The sequence below is a fragment of the Lampetra planeri genome, chromosome 37 (assembly GCF_965212315.1).
Source record: "Lampetra planeri chromosome 37, kcLamPlan1.2.h2, whole genome shotgun sequence".
NCBI lineage: Eukaryota > Metazoa > Chordata > Hyperoartia > Petromyzontiformes > Petromyzontidae > Lampetra > Lampetra planeri.
The window spans coordinates 3,229,477-3,256,942 of record NC_136143.1 but is presented as its reverse complement, the minus strand read 5'-3'; the positions used below and the strand labels follow the sequence as shown (position 1 = coordinate 3,256,942).

Below are 27,466 nucleotides of genomic sequence, written 5' to 3'. Positions count from 1 at the left end.
CCTTACCACCATCACACAAGCCGCAATGTTCCACAGAATACCCTAACAGAACCATACAATCCCGTCACCAAATAAACCACCACCACCACCACACACCCCACCACTGCAAACCACAACGACTGACTGCCACACAAACCACTGCGCCACACAAACCACTGCGCCCCACCAGCCCCGTACAACCACCACACACCTCCCATCACCACACAGCCTGGCACGGGGTGTCCAGGCCGATATGCCCATCACGAACACAAAACATTTGATAAAGCCCCGGTAAATAAAACATCACATGGTCAGCGGCGGTCAAGCCCGTCGCAGACAAGGCCCCTGCACCCCGAGCCCACGACAATGGAACTCAACGCTCCCTCCCCCCGGGCACAGCCAGGGCCAAGCAGTAGCAGCAACACAGGAACAGAAATGAGGTGGAGGATGTGGCAGGGGAGGTGGAGGAGGTGGAGGATGTGGCAGGGGAGGAGGAGGAGTTGGCGGCGGTAGTGGTAAGAGAGGTGGAGGAAGGTGGTGGTGGTCGGGGGGGTGGTGGAGAAGGTGTTAGTAGGGGAAGTGGTAACAGAACAGGAGTTATAGGGGAAGTGGAAGAGGTGGTGGTAGGTGCGGGGTGAGAGGGGAGGTGGAAGGAGAGAATTGGGAAGGACACGGGGATGTGGAGCGTGAATGCGAAAGATGATAATGGTGGTGGTAGTGGTGATGCTGTCTATTATGGTGGTGCTGATGATTGATGCTTTTGCTGCTGCTGCTAATACTGCTCCTTCTGCTAGCAATGCTGATGTTATTTCTGCTTCTTATGATGACGCTGCTACTGTGAACAATGATACTGTATTGATAATGCTAATGATGGGGACGCTACCACTACAGCTGAGGTCTCTGTTGTTGCTGCAGAGGCCAGGGCGCGCCAGAAACTGCACCACAATCACCACTAATATCACTCTCTCCTTCATTACCATCACAGCAATCATCATCACCACCACTATCACCATCATCACCACTATCACCATCATTACCACCACGATCAACACAATGATCATCATCATAACCAGCAGCATCCTCGTAGTCAACATCATCCTCGTAACCAGTATCATCATCGTAACCAACATCACCATCATTATCGTAACCATCATCAGCATCATAATCAGCATCACCATCATCAGCATCATCACCATCATCATCACCATAACCAACATCACCATCATTATCGTAACCATCATCAGCATCGTAACCAGCATCACCATCATCACAATCATCACCAGCATCAGCACCATCACCAGCATCAGCACCATCACCATCATAACCAACATCACCATCATCAACATCATAACCAGCATCACCATCATAACCAGCATCATCATCATAACCAGCATCACCATCATAACCATCATCAGCACCATCATCATCAGCACCATCACCACCATCATTATCATAACCATCATCACCAGCATCAGCATCATCACCATCATCATCATAACCACCATCACCAGCATCGCCATCATCACCATCATCAGCACCATCACCACCATCAGCACCATCACTACCATCAGCACCATGACCCGCACCATCATCAGCACCATCATCACCATCAGCACCATGACCGGCACCACCATCACCCCCGCCCCCGCCAGCGGGGCTGTACCTGGCGCGCTGCAGTCGGCGCACACCTCGGCGCGCGTCATCTTCCTCGACATCTGGCCGAGCGAGCGAGCTGCCGGGCGGGCGGGGCCTTCAGCTCCCGCTGAGAATATGAACGGAATTTACAGACTGACGACCAAACGGATACTACGATGATGATGTTGATGAAAGAGCCGCTTGCTTGTAGCTTGCTGCTGATGATGATGATGTGGATGTTGAGGATGGAGAGGGCGAGAAGGATGCACGGCGAGTGTGGACGCGTCCCACACCGGGGGTTGCGCGGACCGCACCACTTACACCAAACCCAGGGGGGGGGGGAATACCGCCCACACGCACGTACACCCAACGCCCGCTGCCAAGCAAACGCACCCCTCGCTTCCATTCAAAGTCTTATCATTAAACTTCTCAGTTTAAAGGTTACGCGTTGCGATTCCCAACATTTATATAGGACTGGCGTCCCTGCGAAGCTTAAACTGAAGCAACCCCCCCGTGTGTCGCCGGTTGTCCCGAGTTGGTCTCGCCCGTGCGGCCCGCCCTGGAGCGCGGCGGAAGACGGCGGGGGGGACGCGCCACGGCCGCTGCCTCTGAGCCAGCCCGCGTCGCCATGAGCTCGGCCGACAGCAACAAGCCCGAGCACTTCCCGCTGCATCTGCTCGTGTGGCGCAACGGCTTCGGCGAACTCGAGCGGCGCCTCAACGGCGACCGGGTGAGGGGAACGGCGCGAGCGAGGGGGTTCCACGGTCATTGCCGCGTTTATATTTCCCACGCGCTTTGCCCGCCGCCCTGCGCGCTATTGGTCGCGGCGGCTCACGTGGTGCAGCGCACGGCCAATTGCGAGCGAAATCTCGCGCATCCGCGCTGCGGATTACAAAGAGTGGCGGCCGCGACCCCCTCCCCAGCGGAGAGGAGTTAAAGGCCCCGCGGGGTCGAGGCGCGAGGAACCCGGCGGCGCGGCTAGGCGAGGCCGGGCGTTCTCGAGGCTTCATCTTAGGCCACATCTCCCCGTGCGCGCTATGGTTGATAACTGTGATGATGGAGGCGACGAGCCGGGGCAATGACGAGGGAGATGCTGGGATGACAGGTTCCGCTGTTTTTTTTTGTAATCGTAGGTATGGGAGAGCGCGTTGCCATTGGTGAAGTGACCTGGCAGTGTTAGTTAGTCCTTACCTCTCTCCTGCCTTCACACACATCCTGTGTTCACAATGCCTAGGGGGAGGCCTTCAGTAACGAATCTCTGTACTTCATTCACAGGTGATCGTGTTGTTATTCCCTCTGACACGATATTCGGCGAGACCTGGTCACTTACCTGCTCCTGTATTGCTACCCGGAAGAGATGCGAATGGCACTTGAAATGGAGACCTGAAATTATATAACCGATGGACGACGAAATCAGAGCTGCTGTGTTGTTGGCAAGCCAAGCTTCTGTGTTTTAAATGAATCGTACATAGGGGGGGCACGCAAGTGGCAGTGGCAAGGGGCAACTGTGGTGCAAATATCGAGATGGTATTCCCATTCAATGTGACATTGACGAGGACGATCTTCGATACTAAATACCTCTCCTTGACTACACGCAATGTATCCCGTTGATAAAATTCATGGGGATATCTGAGCTAAAGATAATAATTTTGACACATTGGCAATGGAGACATGGTTAACAAATTACCGCAACGGTATTTACACACAGGAAGAGCCGCGATTAACAAACACATCGACGAGGCAAATCTGTAATTGATCAATGGCTGTCCATGCACACAATGAGATCCTGTTGACTCGTCGACATTGGAGCCTTTCAAGGTTCGCAAGCACCACTTTGTGCACAGTATTTACACGCTGGGGTGCGATCGCCTTGCCTGTGTTTACACTTTACAGGCAGACGAAACCCGAATTAACGCGACGCCTCAGAAGAGCCTTCATAACAGTTCGCACTGTTGCAGTTATAGAAGGGGATTAGGGCGCATGACAGTAGCGATGGAGACCCGAACTTGCTGAACAATGCTCCTGGTTACTTACAATCATGCACAGGTCAGCTCTCTCCGGATATTAATAAACATACATAGATATCGAAACACGCCACTCTGTCAATTCACTGCTTGATGAGAGGGTGATTTGGCCGCGATTTGCCCATCTGAGTGTCAGTGAGGGGTGGTGAAGGTGGGGGGAGCATGACAGTCCACAGATCACTGTTGGCACTGTCAGAGGCCATGTACGGCGCTGTGTCAGCTGTGAAGATCATGCAAATTTGAAACGGAAACGAGTACCAATGGGGAAACAGGATGAGCAGTTAGTGGGTGGAGCACACAAGTGTATCAAGTGCTTGTCCAACCCTGTAACCACTACCACCTTGCCTACTAAACATGAGTACTAAGCCTAACTAACTGGACTCTAGTATTTGTCCTACCCATAACCAACTGTCCAATCAGACATGAGTACGAACCCAGATCGTAACCAACTAGACCACTCACAAACTAGCCACCCAGCCCCTAGTCCTAATTATTGCCACTAACCAATCAAACCATCCAGGCACTAATGCTAGCTGTGCCCCTATTTCTAGACAAATAGTCAACCATACACGAGTGATCGTTAAACCTCTAATCAACAAGCCATCCAATCACTGACCCTTCCCACTATCTTTAACACACCTCTGTCACTTTGACATTTTTGTTCATGTTTTAGTTTTGCTATTCAAATAGTCCTGCAGTGACTTACACCTGGAAATGTGTGCGGGTTATTTGTAACGAAAAAAAAATCCCCCATACATAAATATTTAACCACCTCTCACCCAAAGCTCATCCGGATTTGCAGCGTGTTCAGTGCCCATGCTCACTTGCTTCTGTGACGCCCCACAGCTCGGTTCCGCTGGCATTTTCAAAAGTGGTGTTTTATTTGTGGTTGGTCAACCAGACCACGCACTGCTGCATCTTTTGTTGCCTGCATGAGCGCACAGCTGGTTCCTGGATTATTGAGTAAATCAAACAAAGACTAGTTGAATTAGAACAGAGCATTGCACGGTGCAGGTGGAAAGGTCTGATATTTAAAAATGTACCTATTTTGAATGAGAAAACGTGGTGTGCATTTGTGTCATTCCTTCACATAAAGTCCTGGTCACAAAAGCAAAGTTTGTGGGGAATAGTATCAATTTTCTCTACTTTTTAGGCATAAACAATAAAAAAATAACACTTATTACCCAGGAACAAAAATTGTGTTACATATACACCCGCACCCTTGTCCCGTGCATCCATGTTGTCCTCATGCACGGGCACCCTGTGTGGGTCAAGCCCTAGGCAGCCATCATACAAACACCAATATGAACACCAAATAGAAATTGCACACGTGTTGTCAAAAAGCGCCTTTTACCATTGAGATGGGACAGTGCGGTGGAACAGAAAGCACAGGAGTGACATCTCAAGTGGTTGATCCCGTTTTCAGATGAGCCAAGATGTGAGGTGGTTGCCTAAGATCGGTATGTCCCTCAGCACTGATGCCAGGAATGCGTTGCTTGAGGGAACTGGGCAGACCCAAACAACCTTCTTCGCAGACAGGAGGCACAAGACGGCATTCCCTATACGCGTTTTATAAGGGCTGTCATGGCTGCATTCGTGGAGGAGTGAGAACACCTGATTCGGTTTGGCCACTGAGAGCGAGCCACATTAAGCTCTGTATGTGTGCACGCACATTTGTGTATACTGTATGTAACAAGATAGTGGTTAGTGGGCTGCACTTAAGAACCTGGCTATCAGTGATTGATTCTTGGCCATGGCTTCACATCAGTGTGGATTATTTTAACCTGTGCTGGGCCTACACTAGGTTGACTCAGACTTCAACAACTACCTGGTGCATTGTATAAACATCAACACTGGGGATACAAAGGCGGCCGAGCGTGGTGCAAGACATGCCACTCCCTTGTGCACTGTGCCACCCTTCATTAGTGATCAGCACCTGCTCAAACGGTCTGTTAGGACTCTTCAGGAGATATTTGTGTGTTTGCGTGTGTTCATGTGCATGCGTGTGTGCGTGTCATCAGAGCAATCTGGACTCGGTGGACCCCCGGGGTAGGACCCCTCTGCATCTGTCGGTGGCACTGGGGCACCTGGAGTCGACGCGGGTGCTGCTGCGCTACAACGCCGACGTCAATCATGAAAATGCACAGGGCTGGACGGGTGGGTGGCTCACTCCTGGGGCGCCTGGTCAGCCTCATGTCCATTAAAGAGATAACATCAGAGATGACTTCTACATTTGAACAGATGACAGCCCATTGAGAGCACAAGTCTGTTTTTACAGGGAGACCTGGATTTAATTAAGTGTAGCAGAGCAGAATAGGTGTATGCAGACAGAGGCCCGTAGATATACCAGCCAGTACTTTTATGAATGCACAACTCTAATAACCTAGATTATTACAAGTGTGCAAGATAGATAACATAGATTGGCCTTTATAGCGAGGTGATAGCCCATTGAGAGTAGAAGTCCATATTTTTTATAGCGACCTGGATTAATCCAGCAAAGCAGAAGTGATTTACACATTTTTCTAACGATTACCTTGATTTGAAGCTTTCGTGACTGCAGGAATCCATACTCACGTAGGTAGAAAAATAAAATAAAACAAAAAATAATATCACGACGTTTCGATCGCAACACAAGCGGTCGTCCTCAGGTGGAAAAAATAATCCAGTAGTGGAACTGCTGAACCGGCGAGAGAGCTGTTATAACAAAAGGTTATTTATGTGGCGATGGGCAAGCAAGCGGGGTCTGAGCTGGAAAGGAATTCCATCCCTGGACGCAAGCACGTCAGTTGTGTTAATGGGGCAGATTAGGGAAAGAGAGCTTAGGGAGAGAGATTAGCATGACATGAGCTTCCATCACCGCATAAGAGTAGCATCCCCGCATATGCGCACAACATCAGTGTTAATGGGAGATTATCACTATGTTGATGGGAGAGATTAGACAGGGAGATTAAGGGTATTAGTAAGTTAATGTAACACAACCTGCGGCGCTGCCAACTGTGCAGTGAGGCAAGCGCGTCCACGCAAGGGGAACCACCGCAACGGTGGTCGCGCCAGTGAGACACAAAGCCCATCACACAGGCAGAACTATCGATACATCGAGGCTAAGGAAGCAGAGGTGGCCATGTTAGGGAGACCCCAGCTCGTTAATGCAGAGGCACCTAACAGGGCAATGCAACTCTGAGAGTCGGAGATAACAGCCAAACGACAGGGAAGAATGGAAGCACCACATCAATTTACGACTTTGCTTCGTTAATAACGTCCTTCCAATGATTGCTCAGCTTATACCCATCTTCTTGGTTGAAATTGTCTCTGTGTTTATATATCTGGATGGCTTCATGGACAAATCTTTGATGGTAGCCCGAAGGTTTTGCAGAGTACCTTGCTCTCAATCGTGCGAGCCCACTGCGTTATAACAACGATCATCCACTGCAGAGGTATTGGTTCTACCGTGTTTCAAATCTGCCTTGTGTTCACGAACACGGTCCGAGACATGTCGTTTCGTTTCCCCAATGTAACTGCTGCCGCAGACACAACTTAGTTTGTAGACACCAGGGTATTGCATGTCAAGAATGACATCCTTCACAGATGGGATCAAATCACGGATTTTGTGTACTGTATTGAATCTGACCTGGATCTTGAGTTTGTTTAAGATTTTGGAAATATTTTTGATAACACCTGCTATGTATGGCAAGGTGATGGTTTTGATTGGGTCCTCAGATGGTTGTCTCCCCATGGTTGGGGCTACAGCTTTGCGGATTGTGCGGTCTGAGTATTCATTCATCTTGAGGGCTTGGTGTACGTGCTCCAGTTCACTGGTTAGGTGGCGCTGGTCGGAGATGCAGCGGGCCCTATGGTGTAGTGTTTTGATGAGGGAGTTCTGGGCCAGATGGTGGTGGGAGTCAGGCTTTAGATAGGAATCCATGTGGGTGGTTTTCCTGTAGACGGAATGTCCCAACGAGCCATCAGGCCTCTTCTCGATCAATACATCCAGGAATGGTAGCTTGCCATCATTTTCCACTTCCATGGTGAATTTGATGGATGGGTGTATGGAATTTATGTGGTTGAAAAAATGGTTCATGCTGGCTGGTCATGTGGCCAGATGACGAAAGTGTCATCTACGTATCTCTTCCACAGGGAAGGATGTAGGGTGGATGTCAGGATGGCAACTGTTTCAAATTTCTCCATGAAAACATTCGCTACCACTGGTGATAAGGGATAACCCATAGGGGTACCTTCATTTTGTTTGTAGAATGTACCATTCCAGATGAAGTAAGTGTTTGTAAGGCAGTGCCTCACCAAAGTTGGTGCATCAGGATTCAGTCCCTGTTGGACCAAGTCTTTAATGATTGCTATGGTGTCAGGTACAGGTACATTGGTGAACAAAGAGACTACATCGAAGCTGACAAGCAAATCATCTGGAGACAGTAAAATGTCCTTGATTAGAGAAACCAAGTGAGCTGAATTAAGTACTGCTGAGGTGGTCTTGCCCGTGAATGAATGCTGGGTCTCAGACAGAAATCGGGCCAGTTTGTAGGTAGGTGAGTTGATGGTAGAAACAATAGGACGGAGTGGAGTACCTTCTTTATGAATTTTTGGAAGACCATAAAATCTGGGTGGTCTAGCAGCCGAAGGTTTTAGAGAGAGCTGCTTGGTCTATTCGGTTAGGGAAGTCCTGACATGCAATACCCTGGTGTCTACAAACCAAGTTGTGTCTGCGGCAGCAGTTACATTGGGGAAACCCAACGACATGTCTCGGACCGTGTTCGCGAACACAAGTCAGATTTGAAACACGGCAGAACCAATACCTCTGCAGCGGCTGATCATTGTTATAACGCAGTGGGCTCGCACAATATTGTTTTATCCGAGACCTAGGTACTCTGAAAACCTTCGGGCTACCATCAAAGATTTGTCTATGAAGCCATCCAGATATATAAACACAGAGACAATTTCAACCGAGAAGATGGGTATAAGCTGAGCAATCATTGGAAGGACGTTATTAACCAAGCAAAGTCGTAACTTGCCTCTGCATTAACGAGCTGGGGTCTCGCTAACATGGCCACCTCTGCTCCCTTAGCCTCGACGTACCGATGGTTCTGGCTGTGTGATGGGCTTTGTGTCTCACTGACGCGACCACCGTTGCGGTGGTTCTCCTTGTGTGGAAGCGCTTGCCTCACAGCGCAGTTGGCAGCACCGCAGGTTGTGTTACACATAGACATGACATTAACTTACTAATCCCCCTAATCTCCCTGCCTAATCTCTCCCATCAACATAGTGATAATCTCCCATTAACACTGCTGTTGTGCGCATATGCGGGGATGATACTCTTATGCGGCGACGGAAGCTTATTTCATGCTAATCTTTCTCCCTAAGCTCTCTTTCCCTAATCTCCCCCATTAACACAACTGACGTGCTTGCGTCCGGGGATGGAATTCCTTTCCAGCTCAGATCCCGCTTGCTTGCCCATCGCCACATTAATAACCTCTTGTTGTAACAGCTCTCTCGCTGGTTCAGCAGTCCCACTGCTGGATCATTTTTTCCACCTGAGGACGACCGCTTGTGTTGCGATCGAAACGTAGTGATATATTATTTTTTGTTTAATTTTATTTTTCTACCTATGTGACGTTACCGAAAGAACCAAAGAGTAACGATTACCTGTTTCACCTTTAATAGTGCTGTTTGTTGCTGGCCGCTTGACATTGAGCCATTGAGTCTGTGCAATGCAATCATGAAAACACATTTCATAGAAACTCAAGAGAAATACATTCTTGCCTAGATATCCATGGATTGATACAGAGTCGCTTGAACTTAGACTTTCCTATAAACCCACAGATGTACACAAAGATCCAAAGATTAACATAGACAGACCAGGTGAGCATCCACGAAGTGAGACTAGGAGTCTCTTGTGCAGGGGAGGCCTGGGTGCCGTGTGTGTTGAGGGTTTGAGGGCCGTTGTGCGAGCCACTCCTCTCCCCGCGCGCTGCCGGCAGTGCTGCAGGAGGCGGTGAGCACCGGCGACCCCGAGCTGGTGCAGCTCGTGCTGCAGTACCGGGACTATCAGCGCGCCACAAAGAGGCTCGAGGGAATTCCTGAGCTCCTCGGCAAACTCCGCAAGGTGCTGCTGCTTTTGCCATTGTGACAACCGCCAGCACCACCTGTACCACCACCATGTGCCACACCCGCCAACCTCCACCGCTTTGGCCCACTTTCACAACACCCGCCCACCCCCCCCACACCAGCCCACCTCTACATGCCCACCTCCACCACACATGCTCACCACCACCACCACACACGCCCACCACCACAAACAACAACAACCGCCATTCGACACTAAGTGGCGGTGACGTCACCACGACGCTTGTGCCAGGCTATGTGCATGTTGAGGCCGCGTGAAGTGTCGAACGCCCGCTGGCAGGAGGTCACGGGGCAAACCCAGGTGCCCACACTACCACACACTCACCTCCACACCTATCCACCATCACCACCAATTCACCAATACCACAACACCCATCTAACTCCACCACGTCTGCCCACCACCTCTTCTATGACTACACTTGCCCACCACTGCCAAGCCATTTACCACCACCATCTCCACCACAGGATCTCTGTTTTTTTCCACAGAATCTCACCCAACCTCTTCAACGCATCCGGAGATAGGACAATTCGTTTGAATGCTCCCCAGCCCTCATAAACAAATGTTAACATTTTCTGTAATTGATGAGCACCTCATTCGACAGAAGCGCGTGTAAGCGTTTGGGAACCATTACGAGTAATAAAACAAGCAGAAGGTGATTTCTGGACAGAAAATATGCTATTGTGCCAACGAGATTGATCCTTCCAGCATGCTTCACATGTCATATGATCACCATGCTGCATGTATAATGTACCACAGCCTTGATTCACACCACCCAGATTCAAATTCGTGGCTGTATCTTTCGGCGCATTCCCTACTCCTGCCCCTTCTCACTACCTTCCGTGTCCTTGTCTTCTCCCTCGTCCTTCCTCTCCTGATATCACCGCTCACTTCCTCGCCTCCCATCTTCTCGCCTCCCACCTCTTCCTCCGCTGCGTCGACACAATCGGTGCCTCGCTCGCCCGTGTGGCTGCTCATGAAACCGCCGCGTCTGTGGATTGCCACAGTCACAGGTCAAAATGCCCTTCAAAAACACACGAGGTTTCTAATTTTCCGTCGCTTGTGGTTACTTTTAAGTTTTGGACCTTAGCACAGTAACACAGACGTGCACCTTCCGCCACTTGCCATCAAACCACACCTTGTGAAGTATGCTCATTCCAGGTGTTAAATCTGTGCCAGTGTGAATTACTTACAAAATGTATGATAATAGACGGCTCATTATCATCCACTGTTAGATGAAGGCCTCCCCACGCAGCGATTGCCATGTAGTTGTGTTTGACCATACATCGCACTGGTCAGTGTGGGCTGGTATAAGGCTTTGCGTAAAGCATCGCAATTGCTGGCATGGCTCCTATAGGCTGCTTCAGTACCTGATATGACTTCAAACTTATGTTTGGGTGTCCCTTTCAGGCCCAGGACTTCTATGTGGAAATGAAGTGGGAATTCACGAGCTGGGGTAAGTCTCAACACTCCAGCATGTGGTACATTCCACGGGTGAGAACGATTTCTCGGAGTCAGACAGAACCACTCCTCACCTGTGCTGAGTCATCCCCCCCCACCCCCTCCCCCACCGTGCGTTCTCCCCGGGTGCGTGCAGTCCCCCTGGTGTCCAGGATCTGCCCGAGTGACGTCTACAAAGTGTGGAAGTGTGGCGCCAACCTGCGCGTGGACACCACGCTGCTCGGATTCGACCACATGACGTGGCAGCGTGGCAGCCGCAGCTTCATCTTCAAGGGACAGGGTGAGGGGGTCCTCCTCCCCCACCACCCCATTCCACCTCCCTCACTGTACTGTCCGCTCCCCCCCCACCCCCTACTCCTCCCCACTGCCCCCCCTTCCTCTATAACGCGTTGTCGTCCATTGTCTTGCCTGAATGTGCAGACGAGGGCGCGCTGGTGATGGAAGTGGACCATGACAAGCAGGTGATGTACCTGGAGACGCTGGCACTGGACCTGCAGGATCCCGAGCTGCTGCTCTCCACCATGAAGCCGTCCGAGGAACACATCGCCGGCCGCCTCACCTCACCCATCGTCTCCACGCACATCGACACCAAGAACATCCAGTTCGAGAGGTGAGAGGGGGGCAGCTCGCATGGGGATTGTGTCCAGGGTTTTATGAGACCCCCCCAGGGACTCGTTCATTCCTCCTGCAGAGTCCAGTTGCTCGCGCTGCATTCGCAAAACCACTTGCAATGGTGCTGGTCCGTTGCATGAACCAGTCTGGCCGACCCCGGCTCAAGTTCCTCTCTGCTGCCTTTAGTTGTCCGACCCAACACCACGTAGCCTTAACAAGCGAGCCCGGGAGTTAGCTTTTTTGCTAGGCCCTGGCAGCACCTGCAGCATACGTTACCATCAGTGATGTGAATGCTGTATAGGGTTTGGTGGCAGTCACATTATATCTTGTATTCTTTTTTAAATACCAATCGTGATATAAATCTAGCGGCTCAGACATCAGTAGCATGTTGGTTCTTCCTAATGCAGGCAGTCTGTGCTGAGCAAGGACTGATTTTTGTGGGGCGATGTATTGAGGCCTTGGGAAAGGGTGCGCTTTGAACCCTCGGTGAAATGACTTATAAGCCAGCGTCCTTGGGCTTGTTTTCATTGCGGAACTGGAGAAGACCTACACATTGTTGATTAAAGTGTGTGGCTTTACCCTCAAACCACAGCCGTATGTCTGTAAAAACAGTATTTAAAATAGCAATTTTGAATTTACCAATTTTGAAACCAAGGCAGCATAATATGAACAATGAAAAAAATATATATTTATAAACCACCATCACTCATCTACATGTGGTGGTCGTAATTTCATGGCCTCAAATGCCACGCCGGTGCTCCACACGGAACACCAGTTTCCCAGCATGACCCTAGCCCAGCATTGCTCCAGCTCAGTTCGGTGTCTCTCTCATGCTCACAGGAACATGTCGGGCATCTGGGGCTGGAGGAGCGAGAAAACCGAGGCGGTGAATGGATACGAAGCCAAGGTGCGAATCCTTCAGCTGTCTCCTACGGCGTGTCGCGTAAATACATTCCAAGCGCAAATTAGCATCGAGCTGAGCGCGAGCACAACACCGGTGCAGTGCCGGTCCCTGGCACGCGGTGCGGTCGGGAGTAACGCGGCGGTGTCTGGTGCCAGGTTTACAGCGCCTCCAACGTGGAGCTCGTCACCAAGACACGCACCGAGCACCTCTCCGAGCAGGACAAGTCTCGCAACAAAGGTCCGCCCTGGGAGCTGTCGCTCAAGACGGTTCACACGCCTGCCCGTCACAGAATCGTCTATATGAATTCAAATTGTGAATTGTACGTCTCTGTTGAGTGGTCTCTCTCTTTTGTATGGCGTTGGAAAAGCAACTGACTTAATACTTGTATTGAGTCTGGTATCAGGAGTTGCTTGACATGTAGCGTCCGTACCATCATGTTTGTTAAGCAGTGCACGGAAGCTGCACATTACGCATAGGCATGTGAATCTGTGCGTGCCGCCCTTCGCATGCGTGATTGGCAAATATATACGGGTATTTATATTTGACTACCAGCCTCCTATACAAATACATGCATTGAGCGGGAGGTCTCAGTGTAAAATAGCAAGTGTAAAATTTCCAAACAAAGGCCTTAGCTGCTGATTCTTTGTTGGAAATCTGAGCTAACTGTGCATCGTATTTTGTTGACACAGGCACCAAGACACCCTTACAGTCCTTTCTGGGAATAGCGGAGCAGCACATTGGCACCAGCAGTGGCGGGGTGAGTGCTTTGCCCCACTGGCCCATCTCTGCAGTCATGCCTGTTTCATTTTACTTGCGCTGCCGGGTAGAAAGTATAAGCATGGCGCTGATAACCCGCCACCTCTTACTGTGGTGTAGGCGGAGATCTTGCAGGTGGCCAGCCCGACCAACCCCACAGCCATCACCCCCGAAGAGTATTTTGACCCGGCATTTGACCTGGGCGTGCGCGACATTGGTCGTCCCATAGAGCTGACCGTCAAAACGCAGAGGTGAGCGACCCCCGCCACGACCGCCCGTCAACTGCATGCCAATGTTTTCCTCTACTGCTCGTCCGTCGAGCGAGCACCTTTGATCGTCTGTGTGCTGCCGTGCGTGGGGGGGTGCAGGTTCAAGGCCAAACTGTGGCTGTGCGAGAACCACCCGCTGTCGCTAGTGGAGCAGGTGACGCCCATCATCGACCTCATGGCCATCAGTAACGCGCACTTCGCAAAGCTGCGCGACTTCATCACGTTGCGCCTGCCCTCCGGCTTCCCCGTCAAGATCGGTGAGGTGCATGGTTGTGTGGTCTCATCTTCATTGTTCACCTCATTACCTCCAGCCTGCCATCAGCTCCACGCCACCTTCTACTTGCCGCCTTCTATTCACCACCTCCTCGCAATTCCCCCATTCCCCGATCCTGCCCCTCCATCTCCCAGCCCTTTACAATTCTCTCAGCCTCCATCTCCCACCCCCTGACAACTCCTCCATCCCGCATCCCCCACCCTCTCAACGATTGCTGTCCCCTCGTCCCTCTGACAGAAATCCCTCTGTTTCACGTGCTCAACGCTCGCATCACGTTTGGGAACCTGAACGGGTGCGACTCGCCGGTGGAGAGCGTGTGCTGCTCCATGGCAGGCGGAACGCCGTCGCCCAGCGGGGAGGCCGAGGACCCCACAGGTGAGTGGTGGACACCACTTCTCTGCCTCACCATGGCCTCAACTAAGCAGAATTGCTAACTTCGGAATGTTGTCGCGAAATATCACGACTTTTTGGACTTCTCTAGCAAAAACATTTGTCAGGAGTTGAAGATGCCCGCAGTGGCGTGTGTCGAAAACTTGAGAGTTGTACTAAACTTGGGGCGGCCGAACTTGGGAATTTGCACAACATCTAACCGCTCAGTTTCAGCATCGACCAGTCGTCGTGACAAGAGTACCGTTCGCAAGACGTCGCTTGCCCCGCTGCTCGTGCTGACAAGACTCCGTGTGTGCGCATGTGCGGTGCTCAGTCCCGCTGGTGCAGGCGACCCCGGAGATGGCCGTGGCGGCGGCGTGCCCGGCACCGGGTGAAGGTGCCGGCGTACGCAGCTGCGAAGTCGACCCGTCGGTGTTCGAGGCCCCGCGTGGTTACACCGTCGTGGGCAGCAGCAAGCATGAGCCCATGCGGGATGAGGACGATGACCTCCTGCAGTTTGCCATCCAGCAGAGCCTGCTGGAGGCCGGCACCGAGGCGGAGCAGGTGGGCCGCGCCGTTGGAAGTGTGGAGACGGCAGGAGCGTGGGACGGTGACACGAGGGTTCGTGCCACACTATTTCCACATTACCGAGGTTTGGCTGGGCTACCAGCAAAGTGGCCATTTGCGCACCGTGAGCTTTCCCAGGAGTTGAGCCACTTCACAGCTTCACCCATGCTCATCAGCCACCATCAATCAACTACTTGACTAAAGCCTCTTCAAGCAGCCGCAATCTCTCGCAATCATTCGATGTAACAATCCACCCAGCACGTGCAAATGAAACGATCTCATTGCTCAAACTTTGCCCAACTTATATCTCAATCAGTCTGTAAATCAGTTACGTCGGGCTCGGTGTATACCAAATCAACTCCGAGACTAGCTCACAGTTGCTCAGTGGCCCAATCAAACTACCTGTGACTCTCCTCCTCCATGTTCCACGCTTCTTTGGTTTCTCTGCTCACGTCAGAACTTGCCATGTCGTCCGCAGGTGACCGTATGGGAGGCCCTGTCCAACAGCGTTCCAGGCGGTCAGCACCTCACCGATGAAGAGAGGGAGCTGGAAAGGTCAGTACATCCCCCAAGTGTGCCGTGTCAACATTACTGACAAAAACAAGCGCAGCGGCACACTCAAAATGTTTGTTTATGTAATTACTGTTTGCCAGCTGCACACAGATGCTACGCAGTTTGTTATGAGGATCCGGCAAAGTTGATGAGCTTCCTGTCTCTATATGTTTTCACTGTTACCGAAGCTCAGTGATCACAGCTCTTGTTTTATGTTAACAGCTCAATTGGGACGGAGGATATTAACATATTTGTTTGATCACTGCAGGGCCCTGCAGGAAAGCTTGCTGCTGCACGCAACAGCAGGGGGGTGTGGTTTGGCCAAGGAAGGAGGAATTCTGGGCACGGCAAACCCGAGCGATGAGGCACCACTGGCGGCACTGCTGAAGGACGTCGACGCCGGTGAAGGGGACGATCGCGGCACAGTGCCGCCGGCACAGACGCCGGTGGCGGCGCAGTCGCCGGCCTCCTTGCCAGTGCAGGTCGGCTACGCTGAGCAGCTGCGCCTGGTGCTGGAGATGTCGGCGCGAGAGCAGCAGGATGCCGAGCGCCGGCAACGCGAGGAGGAGGACGAGCTGGAGCGAGTGCTCATGCTGTCGCTCACTGAGAAGTAGCGGCGTCGCGAGCGCCGTCTCGCCTGTACGCCGGCCCAGCGGCACGCCTATGAGGTCGCACGTAGCGGCAGCAGGGTCGCACCTTCATCAGTAGGGGGCAGCAGCAGCTGCAGCCCGAGTGCTGGCTGTAACCATGTGACCGCTTTGGGAGGTTCCCGACATTCCTAGCAATAGTCGTTTTGAAAGATTTAGGCTTGCGTGTCTCCCTGCCCAACACCAGACCTCACAAAGGCATGTAGCTGCCTGAACATAAACTACAGCTCCAACCTATGACACAATCGTCATGCCACAAGGCCAAAACCACAAGGAACTGATCTGTTCGGGTAAAATGTTTCCCCTTTTCATTAATCTTAAAGCGGCAAAATTACCTGTCACCCTGCGGAGACAAGTTGACGAGTTTAATTCCATTCATAGGCGTGTTGTATCTGCCCAAAGAATTTTTTTTACTGAAAGAAGATATGATGGTACTTGGTATATAATAAATAGTAAATGTTCCGTGTTATATCACGCAACACGAAAGGTATAAGGGAAAAGCAGAAGAGTGACAATACCTGGTCAGTGTTGACAGCACTGTTGAGCTGACACACCTTTCCAGTGTACACTCACCTGGTTTAGATAAGGGACTTAATATCACTATTATCCTTAATATTGCTATTTATCACACTCCTCTTTGTGATTTCCCCAAGGACCCCCAAAGCGGCATCATCTGCTAGCAGCAACATCACTTTACAAGGTCACGGGTTGAGGTTTAGTCCGTTTGTGCAACGGTGACGACTGCTTTGTGATGATCTGTGTAATTCCTATCATGCACACTTATAAATTTTGTTCCATTTAAAAATGTACTATTTCAGGATGTGGATTGCGTACTTGGCCTCTTGCGGGTGTGTCATTGAAAACGGATGTAACCGTTGCCACGATTTATGTGACGTCTGATGATTGCGCACCTGTTGATTAATCTATGCGAGTGAGGTGACCAGAGCTATGTTGCTGGATGGGGAGGGCACTGCACTGCGTTTGCTGCATTGATGGGAGTGTAATGCAGCCCTGTTGTAGGATTTAGTACTTGCCTAAAGATGGATCTTTGTAGACCTTGGCTGCATCAACAGCCATTAGGTACTGGCTGTCAGGCCTGCCAGGCTGTACAAAAGCGGGCTTATGAAATATGCTGTACAATACACGGCATCAACGCCAAGTGGCACTGAATTCCGTTGTTAAGCCTGACGATGCGGTTTGTGTCCGTGTTTTCTGATCAAAAAGTGCAGACCAAGATGATGAAAACCGAGTAGTGGCTGCAATCATGTGCGTAGAGCCTTTTTCGATCGAGATTGTCTTTGCAGTACTACAAGGCCACGGTGGATTTGTAGGTGTCTCGCTGTCGTACTGATACAGCCCGTAGAACTGTGTGCATTATTGTCTTTTCGCCCGTATTGCGAGAGACCGTTTGTTGTATGAAGAATAAATCTTGCCTTCTGTCGTAGGCCTCTAGTGACATTTGCAGCTGTCAGTACCAAACAAAGCATTGTTTTAGGCAGACGAAGTAAAATGTTTACGTGTTGTAATAAACTCGTGGCAGATCCAATTCTATAGGCAGACTTGATTATAAGAACTTCAGAAGTAGTAGTGGACGAATGCTTGCACATGCAGTGATTGCTGATTTCGGCAGCCACGCTAAATGTTATTGTTTATGTTGTGCCTTAAGTGGTGTGTGCTAATTTATATTTCTTTGAAGCCATTTACTTTAAACTCCATGAACCAAATGATTGTCTTACAGTAATAGTTTTGTGTGTATATAGTTTTTTTTTCTTCTAAAGGCCTTGTGTTTCATTTCCTTTCTGTGCACAACGCATGTGACAATTGCGCCACAGCTTTCTGACGATGAAGGTCCCAGCACCGAAGTGACGGCAGTATTTGCGCAGTAGTTCTATCAGTGACACTTGCCAGTGTTCTGGGCCTTGAGTACACACAGTTTGGCTGGCAGTACAAAGTATTTATACAATAAAGAATAAAACTAGCCATCTCTACGTGGCGCCTTGGAGTGTTTGTTTTACAGTACCCTGACTGGTTATGTTCGTCTTGCTACGTTTGTGCTAAACACCATGAAATAAAAAATAACCGTGCAGCACCGAAACTATTTGCTTACGCCACTGCTGCCAGGAAAACTTTTTACTCGATAGAGGGAGCTCTTAAGAGTTCCTCCAGAAGGTGTTGGCATACTCTTCCACGCTGGCGAGACGTGTTGGAAGAGGTTGGAGCAACCATATTTTATTTTATTACAAGCAACCTGCCAATCGAGGAAGCGGTGTAAGCATTTATACTGCTGGGTGGACAGTTTGGGGGACTTAATAAACGTGCCCCATTGTCTCAGCTGCCGCGCCTGGAGATCAAGCCGGCTCACCAGGAAGAGTGCATCACGGTACTATACAGCAAAAATGTGGATTCCACCTGCTCCGTCTCCTGTATGTGAGATGGAGTGTTTCCCCCTTGCACGTTTTTTTTAATCTGGGTGTTCCGGTTTCTTCCCACTTTTAAACACCTTCATATATAGATGACCGCAGAGGTCGGGGAAATTGTTGGCACCGGTTCACGGCGTGGATGCCTCGTGCCTCAGTCGTTCTCTCTTCGAGACGGAGTGAATCATGCCCGTGATGTAAGTTTTACGTCGTAGCATATTAGTAGACACGCAAAGTTTTGGCCAGAGGTTCCAACCACATGCCAACGTTGCGTGTCTACTGGCACAAGCTGTGAAGTGCACGCTTGCAATCTTGAAATAGGCAAAAAAAATATGGATTAGAGGTAATGTGGAAACTCGGCATCGCGTTGTAAAAGGTGGGCTTAGTTGGGACGCATCACTCGGAAGCTTTTAACAGCGGAGTGGCCCAAAATGAGAGGACGCGCCCGAGATGACCTCCACTGTGGAGATGGATCGATTAAATCATCGTGCGGGCGCGAGATGGATTGATGCATCGCGGGGCCGTGAAAGATAGCGGTGGTTTGGAAGGTCTTCATTCAGCAGTGGATCGATCGTGGCTGAACCGAACTTTCAATGACACGAAGGGAAAATTGAATTGTGGGCGCGTGCAGCGCCGATGGCCCTCTTGAACCCTGACCTCATCCACGGTGCTCCCATCTCCATACCCCTTGTCCCTGATAGCCATGCTCTCACAATGCTCATGCCCTCACAATGCTCATGCCCTCACAATGCTCATGCCCACACAATGCTCATGCCCTCACAATGCTCATGCCCTCACAATGCTCATGCCCTCACAATGCTCATGCCCTCACAATGTTCATGCCCTCACAATGCTCATGCCCTCACAATGCTCATGCCCTCACTGCTCATGCCCTCACAATGCTCATGCCCTCACAATGCTCATGCCCTCACAATGCTCATGCCCTCACAATGCTCATGCCCTCACAATGCTCATGCCCTCACAATGCTCATGCCCTCACAATGCTCATGCCCTCACAATGCTCATGCCCTCACAATGCTCATGTCCTCATCCTCCTCTTCCTCTTCTCTTCCAACGCCTCCACCCTCTGCCCATGCCATGGGTGGAAAAAACCCCGATTTTTCCAGCGGCAGGCATCGGGTTTTTTCTCTAATACAATTAAACCCGATTTCGGGGAATTAAAACCTGGTTTAATGAATACGAAACTCTGATCCAAGGCTTAGGCTGCTTCCTCGTCGGTGCTGCTATCGTACTCGGGGGGGCCATCGGGCACGGGGTAGTCGTAGAATGCGGCGGGTAGGTTGGTCTTGATGAACACGAGCTTCTCCACAATCGTGGGCGCCAGTGAGTTCCTTAGCTTGGAATGGATGAAGCCCATCGGTGAGAAGTTGGCGAAGTGCGGTTCTGCAATTAGAACCAATTAAACCGGATTTCTCCCAATCTCAGATCGGGTTTAATTAAAAAGACAATTAAACCGGATTTATCCCAATCTCAGATGATCGGATTTAATATTAAAGACAATTATACCGGATTTCTCCCAATCTAAGATGATCGGGTTTAATTTAAAAGACAATTAAACCGGATTTCTCCCAATCTCAGATGGTCGGGTTTAATATAAAAGACAATTAAACCGGATTTCTCCCAATCTAAAATGATCGGGTTTAATATAAAAGACAATTAAACCGGATTTCTCCCAATCTCAGATGGTCGGGTTTAATATAAAAGACAATTAAACCGGATTTCTCCCAATCTAAGATGATCGGGTTTAATATAAAAGACAATTAAACCGGATTTCTCCCAATCTCAGATGGTCGGGTTTAATATAAAAGACAATTAAACCGGATTTCTCCCAATCTCAGATGATCGGATTTAATATAAAAGACAATTATACCAGATTTCTCCCAATCTCAGATGACCGGGTTTAATATAAAAGACAATTAAACCGGATTTCTCCCAATCTCAGATGATCGGGTTTAATATAAAAGACAATTAAACTGGATTTCTCCCAATCTCAGATGATCGGGTTTAATATAAAAGACAATTAAACTGGATTTCTCCCAATCTCAGATGATCGGGTTTAATATAAAAGACAATTATACCGGATTTCTCCCAATCTCAGATGGTCGGGTTTAATATAAAAGACAATTAAACTGGATTTCTCCCAATCTCAGATGATCGGGTTTAATATAAAAGACAATTAAACCGGATTTCTCCCAATCTCAGATGGTCGGGTTTAATATAAAAGACAATTAAACCGGATTTCTCTCAATCTCAGATGATCGGATTTAATATTAAAGACAATTATACCGGATTTCTCCCAATCTAAGATGATCGGGTTTAATATAAAAGACAATTATACCGGATTTCTCCCAATCTCAGATGGTCGGGTTTAATATAAAAGACAATTAAACTGGATTTCTCCCAATCTCAGATGATCGGGTTTAATATAAAAGACAATTATACCGGATTTCTCCCAATCTCAGATGACCGGGTTTAATATAAAAGACAATTAAACCGGATTTCTCCCAATCTCAGATGATCGGGTTTAATATAAAAGACAATTAAACTGGATTTCTCCCAATCTCAGATGATCGGGTTTAATATAAAAGACAATTAAACTGGATTTCTCCCAATCTCAGATGATCGGGTTTAATATAAAAGACAATTAAACTGGATTTCTCCCAATCTCAGATGATCGGGTTTAATATAAAAGACAATTATACCGGATTTCTCCCCATCTCAGATGACCGGGTTTAATATAAAAAACAATTAAACTGGATTTCTCCCAATTACAGATGATCGGGTTTAATATAAAAGACAATTAAACTGGATTTCTCCCAATCTCAGATGATCGGGTTTAATATAAAAGACAATTATACCGGATTTCTCCCCATCTCAGATGGCCGGGTTTAATATAAAAAACAATTAAACTGGATTTCTCCCAATCTCAGATGATCGGGTTTAATATAAAAGACAATTAAGCTCCTTCCTACTCTTTGGATTTTTCGGTAAAGTCACGTAGGTTAAAAGAAAACAAATACATTAAATCAATTTATTTCTTTTCTTTTAACCTACGTGACTTTACCGAAAAAAACAAAGAGTATGAATCCTTGCAGTCACGAAAGCTTCTAATCTAGAATTAAGTTCCTTCCTCTCACTGGCGTTGCGTCCGCCTCCTGGTGGCCGCTACCCGCGTTGGTAACGAACCCCCCACTGCCATCCATTGCCATCACCGCCGCCACCACCGCCACCATCACCACCATCACCACCACCACCAACTAAACCACGAGCCCAGGCGTCGGCTCGCGTCGTCGCGATGGCCATCACAGCCGAGGCGCTCAAGGAGAAGTTGGAGAAGGAGCTCGACGCCTCCTACGTGGTGAGGCCTCCCCAGATGGCCCGCAACGCCGCAGCCTTCGCCGTTGCCTGGTCGCGTCTGCCGGCGGCAGGGGCAGGGCAGCCGCGGCGGCGTGGCGCGCCCGGGCCCCGGTGTCAGGTTTTCGCGATGAGCTTGGTGATCGCAAAGGGTTTCATACTCTTAGGTTTTTTCGGTAAAGTCACGTAGGTAAAAATAAAAAAATATAAATAATAATATAAATAAAATAATACATCTATTATTTTTTCTATTATTTAATCAAAATTAATTTGTATTATTTATTTTTACCTACGTGACTTTACCGAAAAAAACCTAAGAGTATACATCCTTACAGTCACGAAAGCTTAAAATCTAGAATCGCAACGGGGTGTGTACGGACGACTTCTGCTGATGTTCGCCGTTGTTGTTGTCGTCGTTGTCGATGATGATGATGCAGGAGGTGGATGACATCTCGCCCACGATGTGCGGTGCGAGCTTTAAGGTGCTCGTCGTATCGGCAAAGTTTGAGGGCAAGCCGCTGCTGCAGAGGCACAGGTGACCGATACAGCGGCTTGTGTCGCCATCGCCATCATCCCGCATCGCCATCACCTACCACTTCCCACGAATCAACCGCGACATCACCACTCGCCTTCTAACCACTTGAATTCGCTTTCCATTCATTCATTCATTGCCACCACCACCACCCTAATCGCTCACCTCCACTTCCATCACTCGCCACAATCGCACCGCTCGCAAACCTCCTCGGCTAGGGAAGGGGGCGCCAGGTGCTGCCCTCTGTGACCAGTGGGTATTGGTGACCAGTGGAAACTGGTGATCATACCTCGTCAACCCCATACGGTTTAACCCCTATTATTATTGTGCAGGGAAATTGAGTGTTCAGCTCCATTTCGACGTCAAGCCGTTTCAATATTGGTTTGTGTTTCTCCCTTGTGATGGGACTTTGTAGGAGGAACTTTGAGATTTGTAAAGGCACGGGGTGACCAATGAGGTCTGAATCGGTCTGCAGTAAGGTCGGCACTGATAAGGGGTTGACTGGTATGCACTATACACTACACCCTACTATACACAACACTACTATACACTTTTATATGTTACACTATACACGACTATACCCTACAATATACACTGCACTATCATACCTATCAACCCATATGGTTTACCCTTATTCTTGTACAAGGAAATAGAGTTTTCAGGTCCATATGGCATACAGCCGTTTCAATACGAGCAAAACTGTTTTGTCTATTTGTTTGTGTTTCTCCCTTGTGATGGGACTTGGTAGGATGGAAGTTGAGATGTATAAGGGCACGGGGTGACCAATACGGTCTGAATTGGTCTGTAACAAGGTAGGGCACTGATAAGGTGCTGACAGGTATGGGTGACTGACCCAGTGACTGGCTGTTAACGGTGACCATATTTTGGCCAGTGACTGGAAGTGACTTGCCGCAGTGACCGGCAACCATCCGGTCACTGGGTTGAGGGCAAGCCGCTGCTGCAGAGGCACAGTGACCGATACAGCGGCTGTGTCGCCATCACCATCATCCCGCGTCTCCATCACCTACCACTTCCCCGAATAAATCGCGACTTCTCCTTTTAACCACTTGAATTCGCTTTCCATTATTAATTCATCGCCACCACCACCAACGCTTCATTCACCCTAATCGCTCACTTCCATCACTCGCCGCAATCGCACCACTCGCAAACCTCCTCGGCTGGGGAAGGGGGCGCCTGGTGCGCGTCTCAGGTGCTGCCCTCTGTGACCAGTGGCAAGTGACCAGTGGGAACTGGTGACCATACCGTGTCAACTCATACGGTTTACCCGTTGATCATTGAGCAGTGAATTGAAGGGCGAACGTCTCGATGTGCGTGCACTTCGTGTACTATGTGGGGAGCGGTCGTGTAGCGAACCCGGCGACCCGAGTTCGATTCCCGCTCGTGGCCAACACCGGCGACGATTTTCTGAACCGGTCCTGGGCCTCCCTTAGGTTGACTCAGCCTCAAATGAGTACCTGGTGCGGTGTGTAAACATCGCCACTGGGGAGACAAAGGCGGCCGTGCGTGGTGCTGGCCACCCACCCCCCGCGGTGTCGTGCCGGTCTTTATAGGTGCTTGCTAAACGCACTTTCCCCAACAGTCTGTTCAGGCTATACGGGCGGGGGTCTTTGTCTTTGTGCCGTATGTTGAACTTCTTTCTCACCATACGTAGTCCCACCGTGCTAATCAGAGGTACGGGAAATCTCCCCCAGGCTGGTGAACGCGGCGCTTGTGGAGGAGCTCAAGGAGATCCACGCGTTCCAGCAGAAGACGCTGACGCCAGAGCAGTGGCAGAAGGAGAAGGCGCCCCAGTGACGGCACCGCAAAGGCCGCCCCCATCATCCCTAACCCCCTCCCCGCTCCTACAGCGCCGACCCAGCCTCGACTAACAGACAGGGCCCCAGGCTCATCAACCAACGCAGCAGCAGTTCGTGCGAGCAATGCCCTTTGTGGTTATAAATCACGACAGTGACTATTGACGGGAAGGATCCTTTGCAATACTCCCCAAAACCGTGGCTACCTTGGAAACCACCGCTCATAACATGACCATGAAGGATGCATCATCGTAAGCCGTTGTATTTCCACGAGAATCGCTCTCTGTCCGTGGCCACCTGCAGTGACTACGCAATCCTCTGTAACACCACAATGGAGAGACAGGCTCCTTTTTAACCCTACAAAGTTAAGTCCAGAAACGGGCTACTGTGTGGGACGACAGAATCACACCACGTAATGAAACCCCCAAAGCGGCTCGTCACGCTCTCCGACCTCCCACGACAGGTTCTCTTTTAAGCCTACAGTTAATCCAGAAAAATTCTCCATTGTCAACCACCACAAATGTCATTAGCAAGGCTCCATTACCACTTCCGGTGGTTACTGAGAGCGGTGGTGTAGTAGTTATTGTGAAGTGCTGCACGAAGAACCCGGTGACCCGAGTTCACTTCTGAACCACAACGAAGATCAGTGGTGATATCTGAACGGGTCCTGGGTTCTACCTGCTCCCAACCTTCCCAGCCTCACCTGCACTGACCAGTGTGGTGAAGTATGGTCAAACAACTTCCATTTCTGGCACGGTTTGGGGAGGCCTTCATCCAGCAGTGGATTAACATTGGGCTGTAAATGATTATTGATAACAAAATTGAGCTCAATTGTAAAACGAATAACCATGAAAAGAAGCCCCACTTAATGATGTCATGGTGAATTAAAATCAAGCCATCTTGTCAAATAGCAACAACAGCACCAGACCTCGTGACTCACACCAACCCTCATTGCCATTCCACTTGCCTTGGGAGTGCGTACACACGTGCAGTGTATCAGATAGGAAATGATTGAAAACTTTTTTATTCAATTAGTCAATGGTTTGCGTTGTTACGTTAATAAACATATCATCGCTGCATTTGTGGATGAGGTGACGCGTGGGCATTTTTTTTTCATTATCCATGAATGGGACTTTAAGAAAATCAAAACTTGGTAAAAAAATTGACATGTACAGTATTCATAAATACCCATACAAATTATGTTAACATTAGATAAATAAAAACGCGCACACTGGAAAATAAAATGGTACGTGGGAGTAAATGGTGCAGGCATTTGCAGGAGCGCGTGTTAAGGGATTGAGGAAGGAGCGAACATGATGACCGCTGCATATATACAACAGAGAGATGAAATCGATTAATGTAAAGAAGGCCTTAGAGGGGATGTCACCTGAGATTTTGTCCTGGGACCCTCAAAGCCTTTTGGCGACACTTTCTATGCTCTTGTGGAACATAATGGGTACATAAAGAACGTCACTTACACTCCACATTAAGATTTGCTTGGTTTAAACTGTTTTGGTCAACATGCTGACATGGCCCGGAGGCTGACACTGACATATGTTGTGGACATCATGGTACAGAATTCGATTAATTTAATTTGGTTCACACGCCTCCGCACAGAAAGCAACCCCGTTTGGCAAATATTGCCGGATAGAATAAGACAGCCAAATGTGAGGTCACTGGAACCACGCCAAGGCTGTATTAGAGTGTAAAGCAGAGCAAACACTGCAGTGATTGTGCTTAGAAGAGCGTGTCAGTTCTGCTGCAGTGCCCACACCAGAGGTTAAGAGACCTCTCTTACATTTACCCATATGGAAGAAATTACATTAAGACTGCCTTGCTCAATATGGAATAAAGACGTCGTGAACACATGTAATTGTTCAACAAAGGCACGCTAGAAACATGCGTGCATGTGGTCTTGTGCAAATCCGGTGAGAGGTGTAACGGTGCACTTGTGAAATCAACAAAGGTCGATTATCTGAGCTCATGATACGTGCAGAATCTCGTGCATTAGAATTTAATTTTTAATGTGTTAACGTTGCCCGTAATAGGTTCACATAATCCCTGCCAGCTACTAGTGGCTGCTACCTTCGCCACAATGTTTTTTTAAATGGATTTCAATGATGAATCTTATTGGAATCGCCAAGGGTTGGGGGCGTAGTCATTGTATCTTCACCACACACAGCAACTCCGAACAATTAAATTCTTGACAAATTACACTCGACAGACTTTTTGATTACACGATTTTGATAACGTAAAACATACCTGAGAATATAAAGGCTGCAAACATTGATTTTAGACGTAAACAATTGAACAGAATCTTCGATGTTCTTTCCACGGAGGACTGGCCTCTTTCGAAACAACACAGGCACGAAACGGGCATTGGCATCACCGAAGCAACGGCTGAGGGAGGCTGGGGGGGGGGTGGGAAGCCGCCACTGACATACTCCCACAGTCGTGGCTCAAGAACCCAAGCCGGGAGGAGTGTGGTGTTGTGAGGTGCAGAGGGATCGAATGTTGATTGAGGGAACCTGCATAACGGGCATACTCTTAAGAGATTTTGAGAGCTGCAACACACACACACGATTCATCTCACACAATTTTCACACAACTCGTCTTTCAGAAATCTGTGAGGTCATCAAACGCTCAGTTCTGCGAGCTGTACTCGACAGCTCGCTGGTACCTTCATTAGTAAGGACACTTATTATAGAACTCGGGGGGGGGGGGGGGGGGGTGGTGGTGGCGGCATCGGAGTTGATGGCTAGTGTGAGGTAACGTTCGGGACGGAGGAGGGTGGTGGAGGGCGGTCGCCTCTCGTCCGTCACCAGTTGTCGCGGATCTTGGAGTAGTCCTTGATGACGGTGGCGAGGCGAATGATGCGCACCTCCCGCGCCGGCACCATCTTGGAGTCCCAGCTGTACTCGGGGGACAGCACCTTCGTGGGCCGCCGCTCGGCCGCCAGGTAGCGGTTCAGGTGGCTCTCATCGTGCCAAAGGGCCTCCACGCCGCGGTCACGGTCCTCGCTGATCGTCTGTGGAGAGGTCGCGCCAATAAAATCGATATCGCTCAGCAGTAATAATTCTCGCCCCTCGCAAGTCGGACCTGGCACACGCCACAATCTGGTATACTTCTCTATATGGCTGTGGCAACTA

General features: G+C 49.5%; 4 protein-coding genes across 15 annotated transcripts in view; 2 read left to right on the top strand and 2 right to left on the bottom strand.

The window, feature by feature from the left end:
• LOC144730913 (ARF GTPase-activating protein GIT2-like) overlaps positions 1 to 2,053 on the bottom strand; it is a 28,425-nt gene extending 26,372 nt beyond the window's left edge. Inside the window, exon 1 of one of the 3 annotated variants that reach the window (XM_078611766.1) lies at positions 1,643 to 2,053. In XM_078611766.1, coding sequence (XP_078467892.1) covers positions 1,643 to 1,694 — 52 coding nt within the window. In that variant the 5' untranslated portion in view covers positions 1,695 to 2,053. The remainder of the gene's footprint in view (positions 1 to 1,642) is intronic. The other 2 variants (XM_078611767.1, XM_078611768.1) reach the window with 2 other exon arrangements.
• The window catches only part of LOC144730918 (alpha-1,3-galactosyltransferase 2-like), a 138,220-nt gene that overhangs the window by 76,761 nt on the left and 33,993 nt on the right, over positions 1 to 27,466 (bottom strand). For 8 of the 9 annotated variants that reach the window (XM_078611780.1, XM_078611776.1, XM_078611773.1 and 5 more), the window contains one exon: positions 25,326 to 27,345. In XM_078611780.1, coding sequence (XP_078467906.1) covers positions 27,136 to 27,345 — 210 coding nt within the window. In that variant the 3' untranslated portion in view covers positions 25,326 to 27,135. Of the gene's footprint in view, positions 1 to 25,325; positions 27,346 to 27,466 lie in introns of those variants that run through there. The other variant, XR_013587876.1, reaches the window with a different exon arrangement.
• On the top strand, positions 2,128 to 18,167 carry LOC144730914 (ankyrin repeat domain-containing protein 13D-like). 2 transcript variants are annotated; one of them, XM_078611769.1, is made up of 15 exons: positions 2,128 to 2,344; positions 5,660 to 5,795; positions 9,626 to 9,750; positions 11,179 to 11,224; positions 11,366 to 11,509; positions 11,650 to 11,839; positions 12,682 to 12,748; positions 12,901 to 12,982; positions 13,435 to 13,502; positions 13,622 to 13,752; positions 13,870 to 14,027; positions 14,282 to 14,419; positions 14,748 to 14,977; positions 15,459 to 15,535; positions 15,801 to 18,167. In XM_078611769.1, exons 1-15 carry the CDS (start codon positions 2,243 to 2,245, stop codon positions 16,144 to 16,146), a joined length of 2,040 nt encoding a protein of 679 aa, XP_078467895.1. In that variant the 5' UTR covers positions 2,128 to 2,242; the 3' UTR covers positions 16,147 to 18,167. The 2 variants fall into 2 exon arrangements, with proteins under 2 accessions (XP_078467895.1, XP_078467896.1); XM_078611770.1 differs by having other exon boundaries at positions 2,141 to 2,344; positions 14,748 to 15,034.
• Positions 21,578 to 25,396, top strand: BOLA2 (bolA family member 2). The gene is made up of 3 exons (XM_078611782.1): positions 21,578 to 21,975; positions 22,409 to 22,506; positions 24,216 to 25,396. Exons 1-3 carry the CDS (start codon positions 21,913 to 21,915, stop codon positions 24,316 to 24,318), a joined length of 264 nt encoding a protein of 87 aa, XP_078467908.1. The 5' UTR covers positions 21,578 to 21,912; the 3' UTR covers positions 24,319 to 25,396.

Excerpts from the sequence above, each read along its gene's own strand:
- LOC144730914 (XM_078611770.1), top strand. The coding sequence starts at position 2,243 with ATGAGCTCGGCCGACAGCAACAAGCCCGAGCACTTCCCGCTGCATCTG. Across the intron at positions 12,983-13,434 it reads GGACAAGTCTCGCAACAAAG|GCACCAAGACACCCTTACAG; the intron begins GTCCGCCCTGGG and ends TTGTTGACACAG. Across the intron at positions 13,503-13,621 it reads TTGGCACCAGCAGTGGCGGG|GCGGAGATCTTGCAGGTGGC; the intron begins GTGAGTGCTTTG and ends ACTGTGGTGTAG.
- BOLA2 (XM_078611782.1), top strand. The coding sequence starts at position 21,913 with ATGGCCATCACAGCCGAGGCGCTCAAGGAGAAGTTGGAGAAGGAGCTC. Across the intron at positions 21,976-22,408 it reads AGCTCGACGCCTCCTACGTG|GAGGTGGATGACATCTCGCC; the intron begins GTGAGGCCTCCC and ends ATGATGATGCAG. Across the intron at positions 22,507-24,215 it reads CCGCTGCTGCAGAGGCACAG|GCTGGTGAACGCGGCGCTTG; the intron begins GTGACCGATACA and ends AATCTCCCCCAG.